The following is a 17,558-nucleotide window of genomic DNA, read 5'->3' as shown; positions in this document are numbered from 1 at the left end:
ATATATATATATATATATACATACATATACATATTTGTAAACGCTTAGGACACCAGGCCAGTGGGTGGCGATAGTATGTTATAATCTGCTACATCAAATGCCTCAAGAAAACAAATTAAGAAGTAAAGAAAGCAAAAAAGCTCTGATCTCTATATGTAGGTTGAAAATGAGGTGGAACTACTGCATAAGGTCACGCTTGAATATAACGTTCTGCTTGGATTCTAAAAACACACATTTCCTTGCCGTCCACAAGAAAAACGATTCGTAACCTTCGACGTGATGCGTTTTTAGGTGCCAAAAATTGTCGTTTTTGTGTGGATAAGATGTCAAAAATGCAGAGAAAAAATAAATCAGTTTAAAAAAAAAACAAAAAAAAAAAACATCCCTATACTTCTGGACATGGCTTCGGTCAGAGGTTCCCGCAAGTTAGCTGCCCTCTGAATTAGACTCATAAAGACCCGAGCGGGAAGTACTCACCTCACATCACTTATGGGCACCATTTTATTTTGAACTTTCCACACACTGATCATTAAAAGCTCTTTCCACTGGCAGAAAAATCACCTGTACAAAACGGTTCACACAGATCAATTTTCCACAGATGGCCTTTTCTTTTCCCCTCAATCATATACATTCTTCTCTCCGTCTGCTCTCACACGCTTCAGCTGAGTAGTATCTACTTTCTGAACGAGTCTGAGAGCTTTTATTATTTTTTTTTTTGTGAGAGTATGCAGAATTGTCTGTATGCCTGACACTTTAAATTCTCTCAGATGTGTGAAAAGACACGGAGGGAGGGGAAAGAAAAAGGAGGATCGGTTCCACGTCATGCATGGGGCTATGAGTAATCACCTAACACTTTATAACCTGTTCCTCAGTGAATATGACAAAAGCATGATGTCCCATCTCTCTCTCTCTCTCTCTCTCTCTCTCTCTCTCTCTCATATCTTTGATATTTCTGTCTCTCTCTCTCTACTCTTCAATGATTTGCATGCTTCACTTGACCTTTTGGAAATGACACTAATGGAAAGTCAGTTTATAATGCAGCATGGGAACTGGGAATGGTGGAACGTCTTGCACTAACCCAACACAATTGTTTATGCCTCTTTAACAGTAGCTGACGAGATTAACCTCACACCCCGCCCAAACAGGACAGAAGGTAAGACAACCAATCGTTGACGTCCGTCACTCCTGCACCACAGTAGGATTGGCTTGTCTGTCTGTGCTTGGGCATGCTAGTGCTTAGTGGATAAGCTGGGGTGTTGATTTTTTTTATTTATTTATTTATTTTATTTTATTTTATTTTTCCCTCTTTTTTTTTGCTCAAACTAAATTTTGCCTCTGTTTATGGGGACATGGTGTATTTTTTATTTATTTATTTTTTTTCAGCATAAACTAAAGCAATGATATCACTGATAATGGATTCTTTTCTGAAAGTCTTTGCCAGGTTAATTTTAATTATTATCACTAGCTTGCCTTTGTGTTTCTACGTTCAGGAAGTCACTTGAGTTAATTGACGTCAAATTATAGATATTTTCTCTTAAATTGGAACGAGTGTTGTGGTGTTAAATAGCATTTTTGGCTGCAGTTTAGCGGAAAGGCAAGCCGCACCGCTCGCTCTTCAGAGAGTAAGATAGAAGAAAACATTAATTAGGCTGAGAGGTGTTTCAAATGGAAAGAGGAAGGAGATGGAGAATGAAGGAGGTGTGTGTGTGTGTGTGTTTGGAACATGCTAGGGGGCTTTGCTTGGATCCTATTTTGAAATAAAGACCCTCAAATTCAGACAAGCCTGTTTGACTGCAATTAATCCATCACTGTCAAGTGGCTGAAGTTATGCCCTGTAGTCACAGCACAGGGAAAACACGTGTCCCAGCCAGCAGGAGTCCAGGCAAAGCCCTGGGTAAGAGTTCAGCCATGCAGAAAAATATTCTGTAACAAACATATAGCGCTGCCAAGAATGGCGGCCGAGAACCAAACTGCCTGACTCTCGTGTAGGCCACGGTGCTGAAATGGATGGTGTTTCCATACATCATTTAAATATAACACATTTCACATTGGAGGAATTGAACTTGGCTGCCACATCTGGCACTTATTGCTTTTGTTAAAATATCTTGAGCACCATTAAATGTCCTTAACACTCATCAAAACCACAAAAGCTTCTTCCCTAGAGAAGGTGCACATTGCACCTCTGGTGTCCAGGCTCCGAGTCGTATAGCAGCAGAGCACCTGGAAGTATTTAGACTCCCTCACCATCTTGACAACCCCACACCAGTTTATGTTGGGTTGTAAAATTAACTGGCCCGCCATCACGGAACTAAATAAGCCACCAGAACCCACGCGGCGTTATAAGCTAATGAACTGTGTGTCCTTGTGGTTTGGGAAGGTAAGTGAAGCCACATGGTTCGGTGCAGTTGCAGTACAGATTACAGGTCAGGTCCGGGTTTGGGAGAACAGAATACACAGGGATGCTGTGTGCCTGATATTATTAGATGAAATTGCCCTGCGACGATTCAGCAGATCCTGCCCACTCACTGATGGCATTGCCGTAATGGTACATAGGAGTGCTGTAAGTGATTGAGCTCGGCCATCAGAAGTTAATTAGGACAGGTGTAAAGAAGCAAGGGGAAAAGCTGTTTTCTGGAGTGCTAATGATTCTGAACAGGCTGGCACAGCAGCTCGGACGACCCCAGGGCCCCTTCACCCATACTGGGATATGGGAACATGGCTTCTCCCTGGCCAACATGGAGCTATTCTTGGCCTAATCAACCTTTTAGACATACTCTTAGAATCTCAACCGGCTGAATGAATTACATTTAATGGATCCTGTGTCCGTATATACCCGTACGTGCACGGCGTGTGAGTGTTACTTATCTCCCTGAGTAACGGCATTTAGAAGGGACGTCGGAGTCATGCTAACGAGGCGGCAGCCGCAACCCGTACATTAACCACTGACAGATTATTCATGAAGTATGTGATACCTGCTTTTAACATTTAATGAGAATCACGCCTCACCAGCAAATTGTCCTGGTCGCCTATGCGGACTGACTAATCAAATAGATGTTGGAGTATCTAATCAGCGCGCACTATAGCTGCGACCTTTATATTGCACCAACCTGAGCAGAGAGAATGAGAAGAAAAGCATGTTAGAGTGGGTGAAACCTGCGTATCTTTTTGTGGTGGTGTTATTTTTCCTTCTGCTCTTCTCCATGAGTGACAGAAAGCTCTGTATTAAATATGTGATAGGAATCATGAAGTAGTCCTGCCTTTTGAGAGATGCTTGTCAAAAGCTTGCCTGGCTTCAGATGAAGTGAAATGCAAAAAAAAAAAAAAAAAAACCACGAGAACAATTACCGGCTTTTCTTTCGCCGATGCTCTTCGCTCCGACGTGACACAATGCTTTAGCTCACGATGCGGAATGTCAAACGGGCTCAGCGGGACGATCGCTCCAAGATTTTTGAGCTAAGCAGATGCCGTTTGCTTTTTCTCAAACTGTAGCAACCGCCTCGACTTCATTTGCCGTATCCTATTGTGTTTGGCACTCATGCTGCTTCCATGATCTGGAGGAAAAGGCCTGCTTGTAAGCTTCTAAAGAGCCCCATTTATGCGGTATTTGGAGTATCTTGATTAAGTCTGCTTGCTTCTCTGCCAGCATATGGGGCGCAATGCTGTTTGGACGCAAGCCGAATTTTCTTGTCTGCTTTTTCATTTTCCTGTAGTTTAAAAAAAAAAAAAAAAAAGATGCTTCTCTCCAGTGTCTTTCATTATGAAAGATAGATCTGGAAAATGACTGAAGGTCTTTGCTTGTGTAATCGTGTAAATATGATTGATTTTTCCTATAAATTGGCTCGGTAATCAACTTTGCTCAATGAAACTGGCTGGTTTTTTTAAAAGGCTGTGTTTACTCAACCACGTGTTGACCACATGGGCTGTTTATTGACCCATTTACACATGGTCGTTGGATGTATTTCAAATTTTAGGATTTTATCCTGAAGGGTTGTTTAGATAAAAATGCGCTCAACATGCATATGAAACAGTCTAATCTTTTTGAAACTAAAAGGATGTTGTTGCCAGATGTTACGCATTTGTCTTGAATCTGGCAACCACAACTCCTTCTAGTTAAGTCACATCATTTCATACAAGATCCAGGATTGTCAAGACCACTGTTAAAACTATTAAAAGTGTCATTTTGATTTAATGTTGATGTAGTGAGGTCGTTTGTATATGGCATGCTAAGTCAGATTTCAGTCTAATTAACTGGACATACACTTGACTACAAGCGTACATGTCAGGGCACAACTTAAATACATGATATGGTAAATGTCCAAAATTATGAGCTAAATTATTTAGCGTTCATTCCACCTAGCTATTCGGTCCACTCTTCAAAATAACGTAGGGATATGGTAGCTTAGTGGTCAAGGTGCTGGATTACTGATCAGAAGGTTGTGAGTTTGAATCCCAGGTCCACCAAGCTGCCACTGCTGGGCCCCTTAGCAAGGCCCTTATCCCTAAATTGTAAGTCGCACTGCCAAATGCCAGAAATGTAAATGTGATGGTGTTGACCTGGTGCGCTGGGTAAAGAATCAGTAATCCACACCATTTTTCTATCTGCTTCCTATCCTTATTGTGATAGAAGCCTGAGCTGATCTTTCCAGCACAAACACAGCAGTGTTTGCTAGGAGCCAGATAGACAGAAGGCTATCCCAGATTCCACAACTCGCCTGAGGTCAGAGGTCGTCTTCACACCCTCTGAACCCTCTTTGTTTGCACCGTCTTCATCCAACCGTACGTGAGAAAATTCTGTGGAAGGGCTGTTACTGCTTCTCCAGCAGGAAGACCCAGGAGCTCTGGGTCTGGTTCTGGTTTGCTTGGTTAAAGGATCAAGAGCAGATTAGCCGCATATAAAGTTGCTAACGTTTCTGAAAGAATGCTAACAGTAACCGTAAATGTAAATGCGGATTAGTCCACTTCCCCAGCATGCTGCTTCCTAAATATGATGCCTATTCTGGGCTTCTAGCTGATGTCTACTCTGCGATGCTGCTGAAGCGCCATTCAAGCAAACAGAGGAGGTAATAGATTTCGAATTGTTTTCACCGGGTGATTGGGAGTTTATTTTGCTAGGCCGATCTCTGTTTTGCTTCACGTCTTTCAAGCCAGAGATCCGCTGCGAGCTCATCAGCCACCGAGCACGCTCCATTTAGCCCACTGAAAATGAGCCGAGACCCTCGGTGGAAAAGTAGGCAGAGCAGTTCGGGGGGTGAGAATGAAGACCATGTGGTGCAAAGACGGCAGCGAGAGTGATCGACAGCTATGTTTACACAGAACGTCACCATATGTTTGATGACGCTACACAAACACACTTCTTTTAGGTCTTATTTTTGAGAGACCGAGCTCCTCACACACCAACCAAATAGCCAACAAAATGTCTTTTGATGTAGAATAATGATGGACGTCCAGCATGCTAGTTATGGACTGTTGTTCATAAGACACGTACACACTGACATAATGAAATACTGAAGTCTCGCTCCACTAAGCTACTCTAAACAAAAATCAGCAGCCTTTGGAAAAATAAAATTATTCTGGCTGTCTGGTGAGCTGTGTAGGTTTAAACAGAAGGAACGATGGCTAGAGCTGCAGCTTGGTGGGATTTTCTACATCAACAGCTCTACTGTTTGACCTACCATGCTTCATGGGAAGAATGACACTTCTATCAACTCTGTCAACAAACAGAAAGAATAGGCCTGGCTGCGGTCCTTTGAGTAGAAGCCGTCTGTCATTCATGCCATGTATATTTATATATTTATATATCATTTGCATGTTAATTATATTTGTGTGCATAATGAAGCTCCATTATGCCGTACATATCAATGAGATGTAGTCAAACGGACCAGTGGCTCTGCCCAATTCCTGCTCCTCCTTGAGCTTTATACGCTGTTGAACCCTTTTGTCTTTGTGTGTGTTTCTTCTTCGTTTTGCACATTTGCGTGTGTTTGTGTGAGTTATTGTGTAAGCTCTAAACATTTATCTTATCCCCGGCACACAGGTGGCTCATGGAATGTGTGTTTGGCAACTGCTCCATTTACGCCTACCTGTACCCAACAAACACACACACACACACTTCATAGATCCAACCAACCAGGTAGTCTTGCTTGCTCATTGTGTCTCCCTGCTCAGAAATCTCAGCAGAGCAGAATTAATGCCCTGACTCTTCTAGAACTTGCCGGAAGCTGGAGCATTGTGTTTATGGAGGGTTTTTGGTGGTGTAACGATCAAACTCTGTTGTATTAGTGGTACAAGAAGCAAAGAGCATTGTGGAATAGAGAGCGAGGCCTCAGTGTGGATTTGAATGAGCTTAGATTTTGTCTGTTTAGTCTGTCCTTCTATTCTCCGTAGCTTCTAAATCTCCATATCCCTTTCTCTCTTTCCCTCGGCCACCCACCAAAGATAATGGGCTTCAGGCTTGTGCCATACATCAATGCCTGTAGTCTGTATTTCTCCCTCTGTGTTCTGCCTTTCTGCAGCTGCTTCTCTCTCTCTTTCTACAGTGTTTATATACTTTGCAGCCTTATAATATGAGACAGGCATATTTACAAGTTCAGATAAACGGTGCAAAAGAGCTTGAAGAAAAGCAAGCATGGTGATAAGTGGAATTTCCATATTCTCATTTATCTCCAGTCAGGGCTGTAGCTGGTTTAAAAGATCACTTTTTTTTTAAAGGAAGGAGCATGTTTATTACTATTTTGGGTTTTAAGTGTCTTCTCTCTTATCCTAAGGTAACTCCACAAGAGATGTAGGGCCCAATCTGGGTCTGAAGAAGTCCAGCTCTCTGGAGAGTCTCCAGACAGCCGTGGCAGAGGTGACGCTCAATGGGGACGTCCCTTTCCACAGGCCTCGTCCCAGGATCATCCGCGGACGTGGTTGCAACGAGAGCTTCCGCGCGGCTATCGACAAATCCTATGACAGACCCGGTATGAATGTGGCGGGTGATGAAGAGGAGGACGAAGGCATGGAGACGTGTAAGTGTAGAGATAACCAGGGTCTCTCATTGCATTTTATTTTAATATCATGTTTCTTAAATAGCAAGCATTTGTACACCGATGCTATGATATCAGGTTTAATTTAATATCAATTTAACACTTCTGGTGCCAGATGGAGCTGTAGCCACAATAAGAAATCATTACAGCTGTGTGAGTTATTCCAACATTTCTATCTAGGTCAGGCTAACCCCTTACAGAGTCCACAGCCAATCAGCATCCCCGTTACTCTCATATTATTATTCATATCAGCGGGGTCCGGGCGAGCTCAGAGATGTCCCTGCTGTCTTTTTTCCCCCTCCACCGGGGACTCCTCGTTCTCGTCTTCCCCTTAATGCTTTTAGACTTGAAGCAATTGGGAAACCTTTGTCCTGTTTACTGGCAGAAACAGTTTGTCCTTCATTTCTCCTTGCAGTCCTTAGTGAATAGAGCAGTAGCCTTTTTTATATTCCAGCTATTATGGATGTCCTTGCTGAACATTTAATTTTTATACTTCGTTATAAAAATTTAAGCGGTACTGAAACTACGTTGTTCTGTACTCAAAGTATGTTTTGGGAAAACAACACTGCCGGTCCTGAAACAGCCACTGGTGACTCTTTACCCTCCTTTACGCTGAAGCATGTCCGATCCGGTGTTTCATTACTCACGGTCGTGTTTTGGCGGCATGACAGAGCTGTCAAACAACCCAGACCAGGTAATAACAGCACCTTGCCGCAGGAGCCTCCTTGTTCTCCATTAAAAGCTCTTCTATTCAACAGGGTAGAGACATTGCTTTAAAAAATAAATAATAAATAAATAAGGCAAATCATTTTCCTGAGCTGCTTTCTTTGTTCTGCTATGTTGTTTCTGCATGCCACTAAATATTGTCTTATCTTTCCCCGAGAGAAATGAGGGGCAAGAGATTCTGCCACAAAGGTATATTGCATTTCTTCCCTTCCTGATATTCAAATAAGTCAAATGCGTTTTTCAATTTAGATAAAAGCAGCCTGCCGGTGTCTGTCCCTGAGGTTAATAGTCAGAGTTGACTGATAAGGGCAGGCATCCTTTCTTCACGCTGACTTTTATTTACATAAAAATCCAACGTCATCTGGGGAAAAAATGTGTCAGCAGCAGATATCCTGCCAAGAAGAAGAGGAAGATTTGAGCTGGGGATTTTCCCTGTTCCGCACTTCTGAAATAGCAAACTTCAGTGTTACTCCATTTCAAGCAGAATGACAGTTTCATGAAACCATCTGTGAGTTGGAAGGGAAGAAATGAATACCTAGCAGGATGAAAGTGAGGAGGCTAATGACGGGGCGTCAAAACATTTATTTCTCTCTTGTACAGCAGAAAAGTTTTAATTACTCAAACTTGGGTCTTTTTTTTTTTTTTTTTAAAACACTGCAGCCAGATGACAAGCTCAGAATGGCTGCTTAACTTGCTGCGATGGCTGTTTTGATGGAAACACTATTGATCTGTTGAAGCTGCTTTGAGTTCAGTGTTGCATCTCTTTGTTAGGCTAATGAGCAGTTTTTGGGAAATGAAGGGGCCAATTTATACCTCTCATCAATTTCCATCTCTTTTTTTTTTCTTCTTCTCCCCCTTCTTCTCTGTTCCTTTCTGTTTTGGTTCTGTCTTTCGTCAAGACCAGATTGAGTTTTTGTGGGTGTGTGATAATGACGGGCTGAGTGCTTGCCTACACACACACACAGATACACTCATCTGGCCCCCCCAGGAGGCCTGAGCGATTACCATCTCCTGTGTGTTATCTGAGACGGCATCATTAGGAGCTGCAGAAATTAGCACGCTCCTCTAATCTCACAGCCCGGGTTTTAATTGCCAGATGCAGCTCATCCGTGTAGCTACACCGCCTTTGCACTTAGCGGCGCGATAAGCTTACACACACGCGCGGGAAATGAAAGAAATGAGTGATAAAAGCGATATCAACTCAAACATAGTCAGTGTTATCATCTGCAGAACTGTTAAAGGGATTTACGGGGGGGGGCATAACTTAAAAGATTTCTGTCTGCTATTCCTGTCATATAGCATTTCACGGCCGGTTTTCACGTTCCTCGGGAACGGGTTGAAGAAAACGCTGAAAACTTCAAAGGTGGAAAGCAGAAAACATCTCTCAACTCAGCGACCTCGTCCCTGTTACGGTCTCATCAAGCTATTTGAAACAAAATCCATCATGGCTACCTCCGTGTTTTTTTTTTTGTCAATTAGCTTTCAAATCTTTCTTCATCCCTTTTTAAATATTAATAAACCCGTAATCACACACGTCTAACATCAGGTGCATTGTGCTGTTAGGATGTCTCGAGCAATGCTAAGCATTATGCTACAGCACTTAGCATAATTAACAGCTGCATTTTTCTTCCCCCTCCTTTGCTCGTTCAGAGTTGATTTAAACTTACAATTACTGACAGATTAATTACATTAGATGCAGCAGGGCATCCAGCATAGAAATTGCAGCTATAATCAGACTGATGGTGAAATGAAAATTAGCTAATTTACTTCATTCCGTTTGTGATTAAAATGGTATTTTATACACCGATACCGTTGCCGCTTTGCAGGAAAAGAATAAAAATGAGAGCTAAAGAATAAACATGCCGTTGGAGTATGAGAGGAAAGTTAGCGTGTAGTCAGAAAATGCTGCTTTTGTCTTTTTAGTCACTTTATCAATCCTGACGCTAGAGCATTAATGTATAAATTGTATTAAAAAGAAAGAAAGGATATTAGCACACACAGTTCTGATGTCTTCAAAGAAGATGTCTTTGGGGACTGCAATATATTACCACTTCATAATTGTGTGCAGAGAGCTTAAAGTCAGTCAGATGAGTTACTGCTGGAGGAGAAGTATTCTCTAAAGAAACTCAAGGTCTTACTTCAGCTACATAGTTAAACGTAGACTTTGCAGGAATTAAAGGAGAGCCAGTGGCTTTGTTGTGAGATATATATATATGTATATATATATATATGGCATTTTCCTGCTGTGTTTTTGGTTCCCAAAAATCATCACTCAACTTTGATCTGCGATTTATTGTAGCTTAGAATATAGTGCTAAAATTCAAGCTTTGTGCATTCTTCTCAGCCACCTTCTTCTCTTCGTCCCTTTTGACCCGCCCACTATGGTGAATAAAGAAGGAACAGATGCCATCATGTTTAAAATGTACAGCTTGCTTCTTGCTTCCAAACACGTCACCTGTGCACTTCCCAATAACCGAGCGCTAACATGTCCGTGTGGTGCAATACCGGTGTAACATAGTGGGGGCAGTATAGCACCATGTCACACTGGGTCTCTGACTAACTAAACAAAACTAGTATTGTGTAGCAAAGCGCATCTGTATGGTTCTAGGCTGTTATTGAGTACTAACATGATTATGATCAGTGTTTCCAGTGTAAAAAGCTACTGTGTAGTATTCAAACCAATCAAAAGTTGCTTTGCGTATCAGCCTTCTAGATTTGTTTCAGATTATTCAGATGATTAAAGAGTAACGTGAGGTCTGAATACCATTATTCACATCATTATATCCGATGTACTCTGAAAATGGCCCGATTCAGACTGGAAACTGTACTGGTAGCCCCGCCCTCACGTCTCAGTTTCTTCTGGTATTGATTGTAAGCATGTATTAAAATCCAAAACAGCTAGAACTGTACTTCTGTACTGGTTTATTGGCCAATAGAGAAGCAGTTTGTAAAAAAAAACAGTATGTGTAGAGCTGTGAGATCAGTCTGTTAATAGTTTTTGTATCTAGACAGCACATAATAATAGACTTCCTCCAAATAAACTGCAGATATAACAGTTTGTGGTTGAAGCCGTGCCAGCAGGCCTGGAATTCCCTAGTGTTTGGGGAAAAAGCAGCCAACAGCATGGCCTTCAGTGGCATCTTGAGTTTTTCTTTCTTTCTTTTTTTTTTATCCTCTTACCATCTTCCAATTTCTGTCTTTGTCTCTCTGTCTCAGTGGAGGAGGACACGGAGGAAAGCTCACGCTCCGGGCGTGACTCCGTCTCCACAGCCAATGACGTGGCCTTACCTGGAGCGGCGTACCAGGACGGCCAGGTGAACGGCGGACGGCCCAAAGACGAGCGGAAGAAGGAGAAAGGAGGGAAGGAAAAGAAGGAAAAGAACAAAGCCAAGAAAAGTGTACTGAAGGGCCTGGGTGACATGTTCAGGTACGTTTATCCCAGATGAGTAGGTCTCATCCTCCTCCTGCTCCGGCTGAATCTGTTTCTCTGCTGGAAACTCTTAGCCCGACCTGCTCTGTGCTGCTAAATAGGACCCACTTACCTCTAGCGAAAAACAGCCAGGTAGCCCCGAGCAGTTTAAACACACATGCTTTATAACAAGCAAGTATGTTTTATTTATCGCGTAGCACAACCTGGGCCGAGACACAAAACACACAGCTGAACACACTATTTGTCTTGTATAAGTACATATAAATTTGCCACTATAAAAATGTACAGGGTGTTCCTCATAAAGATAATGTATACTCAGATGCATGCACAGCTAGTTTGAAGTTCAGAGTCTCTGTAATCCAGCATGTGTAACTCTGAGAGAAGGTGATGCAAGGCCAAGCAATGACTTGTGTGAAGTCTGCAAGTCTGTTAACTTCAGGTGGTGAGAAAGCCAGAAAGCCTTTATATCGCATATCCCGACATCAGCACCGGCAGTGCAAACTCATCAGAGACGCTCACAGAGAGAGAGAGAGAGACATGGTTGTTTTTCTCTCTCTTTTTTCTATTCTCTCTCTTTACATAACTGGTGAAGATTTATTGAGTGAAATTCTGCAGCACTGTAGAGTGGCTATATTGTGAAAACTGCTGAAAACAGGAGTTTTTCATTTGTTAGGAGTTTTATTTCCGTATATTGTGAAGTCGTGAACTCGGATATATATATATATATATATATATATATATATATATATATACATGTGTAGTTTCTTTCTATTTTTACCAGCTGTTTAAAGACTTCGATTGGTTTCACATCAGTAATGTATTCACACACTCACCGACTCATGGTTTCAATTAACACACTGCGAGTGAGGTTAGGGCAAATGGTGCTGTGTTCGCATTGTGTACAAGTCAAATATGAAGTGCCCTTATGGAAACTTTTATTATTCAAGAATTTCTAACAGCATTTAAAATTTAATACCTCTGTGATGCAACATTTGGGTAACTTACTATGGTGGAAAGTTTGCTTAGCAGGCTTTGCTAAGTGTAAATACATTATAATTGTAGTGACTGTTATTCATTTACGGAAATGGGGGTATCCCTGATAGTTTTACATTGACTGTTTAAACGATTTAACAGCTAATATCTTGCTGAGGCATGGTCCTGGATCGTTAGCTAGCTTGTTTCTAGCATTGTAGCGAGTCAGTGTTAACGGCTGAACTCGCACAAAGAGTTAAGAGTCTCTGGGAATTGCCATCGTGCGTCTTTGTTCTCGGTTTTAGGCTATATAGCAAATCAGCCTGCACTGACTTGTCAATCACTTTCCTTCTTGTTGTGCTAATTAGCTAATTTACCCCAATCAGCTAATTAGTTGCTGTTATTGATGAACTGTAATATAAAATCACTCTTACTGCTTTCACAGGTGAATATTTGGCGTAAGTTCTGTATCAGAAAGGCTACATGTCAGAACATGCCATATAATGAATATTAATGGGCACTTAATGAATATTAATGAGCAGTGAGTGTGGCCAGTGAACAGTACTACGCTATATTTATTCAAATACACAAGCATATGGTTTTCAGACTAAGTCAACTTTGTGATGGTTTCATGTACATAATCGCACTCAAAGAGCTGCAAAGTGAAAGAAAAAGTTTCAGCGACCTTAAACGGAGCAGAAGGACAGGTGTGGGGGCAGGAAGGCAGGACTATCTACAGAGCGTCCTCTGCTTTAGGCCTGACGGTTTAAGGCTGTGTTCAACACTGTCTCTGCCAAGCTAATTAAACACAGGCCGCTGTTAATTATTTTGATTTGGTGCTCATTTGAATGCGGGATAAATTAGCTGTGCTCTTATCAGTGCAGTAAGTTGTTTCATGGCGGATTAGAGTAATGGGATTAGTTAGCGGAGCAGCGCACCGTGCATAGCGCTGTAACGAACAATAAAGATGACAAGTGTTTCCAGGTCATGTTTCAGGAACTCGGAGAGGTCGCTTATCAAGGCCACTAATTTGCGCTTTGCTTCTCGTTTGTATCCTGTGGAGCAAAGGAAGTCAGTAATTATAAAGCACAATCACATGCGTACACACACACACACTTTAACATTCGCTGCATACACTTTTGTGTGTGTGTCTGTTGTGTCTGTCTTTTGAAGAGAGTTTGATTACCAAATGAAAATTAATGTGCTAGTCTGGGTTAGAGGGGGGTGTGTGTGTGTATGTGTGTGAAATGAGTTTGAGGATTGTGCTGCTCCTGGCTGAAAGGTTGTGAGAGTCTCCCCCCGGGCGGTGGGTGGTTTGGCCCCTCTCCCTCTGCATCATCTCTCTTCATTAGAGTCGAGTGGCAGTACCACTTATGAAAGCGAGGCAGGGGGAGTCACACACACACACACACACACACACACACACACACACACACCACCACCACCACCACCGCCACCACCATGGACACACTTACTTTCTTTTTCCTTCTTGTTCCTCTTCCTTTCCTCAATTCCTACCTTTTCCTTTGTTTATTTATTTTTATTTTTTACTTTGTTTTCATCCCTTTCTTCATTTCTATTTCCTGTTCATTTTTTATTTCCTTCTAATTTTCCCCTTCTTTCTATTTTCTTTACTTTATTGATTTCTTAATTTTCTTCATTACTAACAAATATTCTATTCTTTCTTTCTTTCTTTCTTTCTTTCTTTCTTTCTTTCTTTCTTTCTTTCTTTCTTTCTTCCTTCCTCGCCTTACAAACACACACACACACACCACATGCTCTGCTATTAGATTTCCCACTGCTCAGAGACTTACCCTTGTCATTGAGTGTACACACACACACACACACACACACACACCTGATCAGAGAGAAAGTCTGATTGTTGGTCTTTGTGTTTCTTTGTTTTTTTGTTCACTCATGTATGTCATTAATGATTCTAGCACACACCAAGATACACACACTGAAGCATGCATACACACGTAAACACACACTGTTCAGTCCTCTGTCTCACTTTTACGAAACACACACACACACACACACACACACACACTTTCCCTGCAAGGCGAGCTTTGCAGCATTGGCAACACACTGCAATTTGAGCTCATCTGAACGCCTGGCTAAACATGCTCTGATGAGCTCTCACCACGGAGCTTAATGCGAACACTGATTGGACAGCAGAGAGAGAGCTTAATGGCTAAGGCAAGGAGGAGAGAGGGATGAAAGAGTGGAACAAGAATGAGAGATGGACAAAGAAATTGAGTGCATAGCTCCATGGGCACAGAGATTTAGAAAGATGAAGAGGAAACGGGGGGGGGATGAATAGAGGCTCAGAAAAAAGCAATAGAAAATTTTAATGGGGACGAGTGCAGCGAGCAGGAACGTGGATGTGTTTATAGGGAGATCAATAGAGCTGATGAAATATGGAGCAGAAGATCTTAACTAATGTAATATACAAGTGTGATGGAGTAACATCACTACAGTTTGCTTCACGCATCCTTATACAGTACAGAATACAGTGGAACCTCGGCATTTTGCTGTGGTCCCAAATCTGAGTGTGATTGGTCACTACCCCAGTGTGTTTACGTTCTGCTTACAAACGCATGGAGGACATAACACCACTCACCATATTCAGTGTATACAGTAGAGTGAGGTGTCTCATCTCTTCGGTGTCCCACAGCATTCCCCTGTCACTCATGCCACACGTCTGTTGTTGAAACTAATGATGTCGTTATCGGCTAAAACACTCTTACTTCCTGAACGAGTGCAGACCTTGTTACGGGAATCACAGCACCGTTCCAGTGCAACTCAACTTGTACTACCTCCTACACAGAGTCTTGGGTAGCTCAGTACACTTCCTGGTCCATGTGACAGCTTTCGGATGACCACATTTTTCTGTTTCAGTGTATTGTTTGTCTGTGTAAGTATTTTTAATAAGAAACCCTCAAGGCAGGGGCCAGGTCTTATCCAGAAAGGGTCTGTTTGGGTGCAGGCTTTCATTCCAACCAAGCAGAAGCTACACCTGATTCCACCTGTATAATCAACTGATCTTGGCTTTCATAAGACTCAGGTGTGGCTTCTGCTCAGCTGGACCTTTCTGTATAAGATTGGACACTCCTGCCTTAAGAGATAATGCAGTCCCAGTCCTTGCCAGATACCGTAGCTTTGTTAGATTTATTAATAGCTGTTTTAACATTAATAGCTGTTTTAACATTATTTGTCGTGAGGTCAGTGATGCGACATGATCAGTAATTTCTAACCATATCAGCCTTGCGTAGTTGTCCACGCTCCACCTCAGGTCTTGTCAGGGTCTTAGCATGCTCAGTGGAGGCACATAAAGCCATCTGATCCCCAGACAGTGAGGCAAAAGCCTCCATTTCCTGAGGTAATTAGGTGCTGTTTATCTTCTGTATGACTGACTGCCCACCCTGCTACCCATCCCATCTTCACTGTGCTCATGTGTGTGTGTGTGTCATACTTTGCAAAGCTCCTGGAGCAGTGCATGATGGGTCGAGGTTGATGAGTGAAGGGGTCGCCTGAAGAGAGAGACAGAGAATAAGGGAGCAGGGGACGTAAATGAGTGCAGTGAAGTGAACTAGGGCACGGGGAGGGAGGAGGGCACAGAGAAGAAGGGATTCGTTCGCATCACACTTGCGGTCACGGCAGCGTTGCCTTGCGGGGAAGACGTCCCTCTATGTTTAGCATTTGTTTTCACTGTTAATAGGGTGTAATTAGTAGTGCTGGAACAACAAGCCTCCCTACTATCACCACTTTTATATGACCTCTAAATAAGCTACCAGTCTGATAGCCATCACATCTCACCCCGAGTAAGAATGACAGCAAGACCAATCGCCTGAGGAGGGGCAGACAGGAGCAGGGTGAGAGAGAAAGAGCACAAGAAGCATCTTTGTTATTTTCAGAGCAGCAAATAATAGCCCCTTGAGCCTTTTTGTGTTCCAGATTTAACCTATATATCCAGAAACATTGTCTGCTCCGAGCACTCCTACGTGTACATTCGAGTGGAAAGCTTCCATATGAAGCTAACACTCCGTTCTCATGCCGCGATTGTCATTAGCATGCACACGTCCGTTTGAATTAGCCAAGCTTTGCACACACGAGCACGGTTTAATCAGGAAAAGCCTATCATCAGAGACCATACTGTATTAGCATTCTGCCTTCATTTACCAGATGGATGGGATGTGTAGAAACGTAGGAACGTTCTCTTTCACTGCATATCTGTATTCTCTGCTTTTTGTCTTGCGCCGAATGACCAGGATTGGCGTCTACAATAAAAAAAAGAACCAAAAAAAAATATCAGAAGAGCCGCAGGGGAATATTGCCTTGTCCTTTATGTGGTGCGAGGTTCCGATCGGAGGTGATATTGGAAAACGATCTTCTTTTGAAATGTCAGCTTCCGCATACATACATATTACATACGACTCCTCAGTGCAAACAATGTGTAAGATAATCTGCTGAAATGAGAAAAAATTCAATCAATAACAGAGAAAAATGCTTAAGACCGGGCTAGGTAAATATTTTATCTGTTTTATGTTAGTCTGATCCCTAGGGCTCAGTTCTGAGAGGTTTAAGGGCTTTTCTCAGAGGTCTTACAGAGAAGCGTATATCCAGAGCGAGGCAAGTATCTCCAACTTCATCCATCTTTACCGGATGTGTTCCACCAGACACAGCAGGGACCTCGACGGTGAAGCACTCGGCCTGTTACGGAAGATTGCATGCAAATGTAGGGCACAAACACAAAGCAGGGAGTGTAAGAGTGACCAGGAGAGCAATTTCTGACACACTTCTACTGCTCAGCGTCTGGATTCTGCCTGATTCATCCTGATGCTCTACTTCTGCTTAGAGCTTCTTCACCGTGGATGGTTCTACATGGATGCGCTTTGAAAAGATTAAAAATGGTTCATGTGAAAGTCTGACCCTTTGCTTTAGTGGATAATTTCACCTGGATGCTACAATAATACACAGCGTCCTGTGTTCATTCATTGGCTTTTACCTCTGTATACTGCAGTAAATTATCATCTCACTACACATCGTCACCGAGAAAATGCTGGGTTTCTTCGGAGCTCCCTTTCTTCATGTTTTCTCTGTTTGTTAAGGAGTCTCTGATTGGAGTGGCTTGGCAATGTATGTGTTGTGGAAGCTCGATAAAATCAGCATAGGTATAAAGCTTGAATTTTAAACGACTCGGAGCATGGACAGAGACTTGTTTTTGCCATGTTGCCTCTCCAGATCATTTCCATTCACCCGCTCAGCGTGAGTGCGCTTGGGGATGGCTGGTTGTCCATCACTTTTCCTGGGATTACTGCTTTTGGAATGAGTATCTCCCCATGCACAGCTGTAGCCCCTCAGGGCAGGCCAGAGGTTGTAGAAGTGTACTGGATTAATTGAAT

At 42.4% G+C, this 17,558-nt stretch overlaps 1 protein-coding gene across 3 annotated transcripts in view; it reads left to right on the top strand.

Moving 5' to 3' along the window:
* The window catches only part of pard3aa (par-3 family cell polarity regulator alpha, a), a 402,663-nt gene that overhangs the window by 263,149 nt on the left and 121,956 nt on the right, over window positions 1-17,558 (top strand). For 2 of the 3 annotated variants that reach the window (XM_058401312.1, XM_058401328.1), the window contains exons 17-19: window positions 1,109-1,153; window positions 6,765-7,007; window positions 10,968-11,178. In XM_058401312.1, coding sequence (XP_058257295.1) covers window positions 1,109-1,153; window positions 6,765-7,007; window positions 10,968-11,178 — 499 coding nt within the window. The remainder of the gene's footprint in view (window positions 1-1,108; window positions 1,154-6,764; window positions 7,008-10,967; window positions 11,179-17,558) is intronic. The other variant, XM_058401320.1, reaches the window with a different exon arrangement.

This window comes from Hemibagrus wyckioides, linkage group LG01 (genome assembly GCF_019097595.1).
Source record: "Hemibagrus wyckioides isolate EC202008001 linkage group LG01, SWU_Hwy_1.0, whole genome shotgun sequence".
In the NCBI taxonomy this organism is placed as follows: Eukaryota; Metazoa; Chordata; class Actinopteri; order Siluriformes; family Bagridae; genus Hemibagrus; species Hemibagrus wyckioides.
This window is presented reverse-complemented; position numbering and strand designations above follow the sequence as displayed.